The sequence below is a fragment of the Brachyhypopomus gauderio genome, unplaced genomic scaffold (genome assembly GCF_052324685.1).
Source record: "Brachyhypopomus gauderio isolate BG-103 unplaced genomic scaffold, BGAUD_0.2 sc62, whole genome shotgun sequence".
Classification (NCBI taxonomy): domain Eukaryota; kingdom Metazoa; phylum Chordata; class Actinopteri; order Gymnotiformes; family Hypopomidae; genus Brachyhypopomus; species Brachyhypopomus gauderio.
This window is the reverse complement of record NW_027506883.1, coordinates 211,697-212,446: the sequence shown is the minus strand read 5'-3', so window position 1 is coordinate 212,446 and position 750 is coordinate 211,697. Positions and strand designations below refer to the sequence as shown.

At 57.6% G+C, this 750-nt stretch overlaps 1 protein-coding gene across 1 annotated transcript in view; it reads left to right on the top strand.

Moving 5' to 3' along the window:
* Positions 1–224: 224 nt before the first annotated feature.
* The window catches only part of mef2d (myocyte enhancer factor 2d), a 13,514-nt gene continuing 12,988 nt past the window's right edge, over positions 225–750 (top strand). The window contains exon 1 of the mRNA XM_076988365.1: positions 225–714. Coding sequence (XP_076844480.1) covers positions 225–714 — 490 coding nt within the window. The remainder of the gene's footprint in view (positions 715–750) is intronic.

Sequence of the window (750 nt, the reverse complement as noted above, 5' to 3'; positions counted from 1 at the left end):
TGTGTGTGTGTGTGTGTGTGTGTGTGTGTGTGGCAGTAAGGAACCATGGTAAGGGTGTGCTGAATGGGGTTCATTTGCATGTGTGTGGGCCACTTAACAACAACAAAATTTTTAGACGTGTTTATTTAACACCGAAGCCCTCTGTTTGTCATGTATACGGCAGCAGCCGGTGGCCACGACACCACCTGTGAGTGTCGGGAACTGGGGACATTCCTAAGGTAACGATGATCTCTCTGGCCTGGATGTCCTGGACACAACCCAACCGCTCTGGCCTGGATGTCCTGGACACAACCCAACCGCTCTGGCCTGGATGTCCTGGACACAACCCAACCGCTCTGGCCTGGATGTCCTGGACAAAACCCAACCGCTCTGGCCTGGATGTCCTGGGACACAACCCAACCGCTCTGGCCTGGATGTCCTGGACACAACCCAACCGCTCTGGCCTGGATGTCCTGGACACAACCCAACCGCTCTGGCCTGGATGTCCTGGACACAACCCAACCGCTCTGGCCTGGATGTCCTGGACACAACCCAACCGCTCTGGCCTGGATGTCCTGGACACAACCCAACCGCTCTGGCCTGGATGTCCTGGACACAACCCAACCGCTCTGGCCTGGATGTCCTGGACACAACCCAACCGCTCTGGCCTGGATGTCCTGGACACAACCCAACCGCTCTGGCCTGGATGTCCTGGACACAACCCAACCGCTTCTGGCCTGGATGTCCTGGACACAACCCAACCGCTCTGGC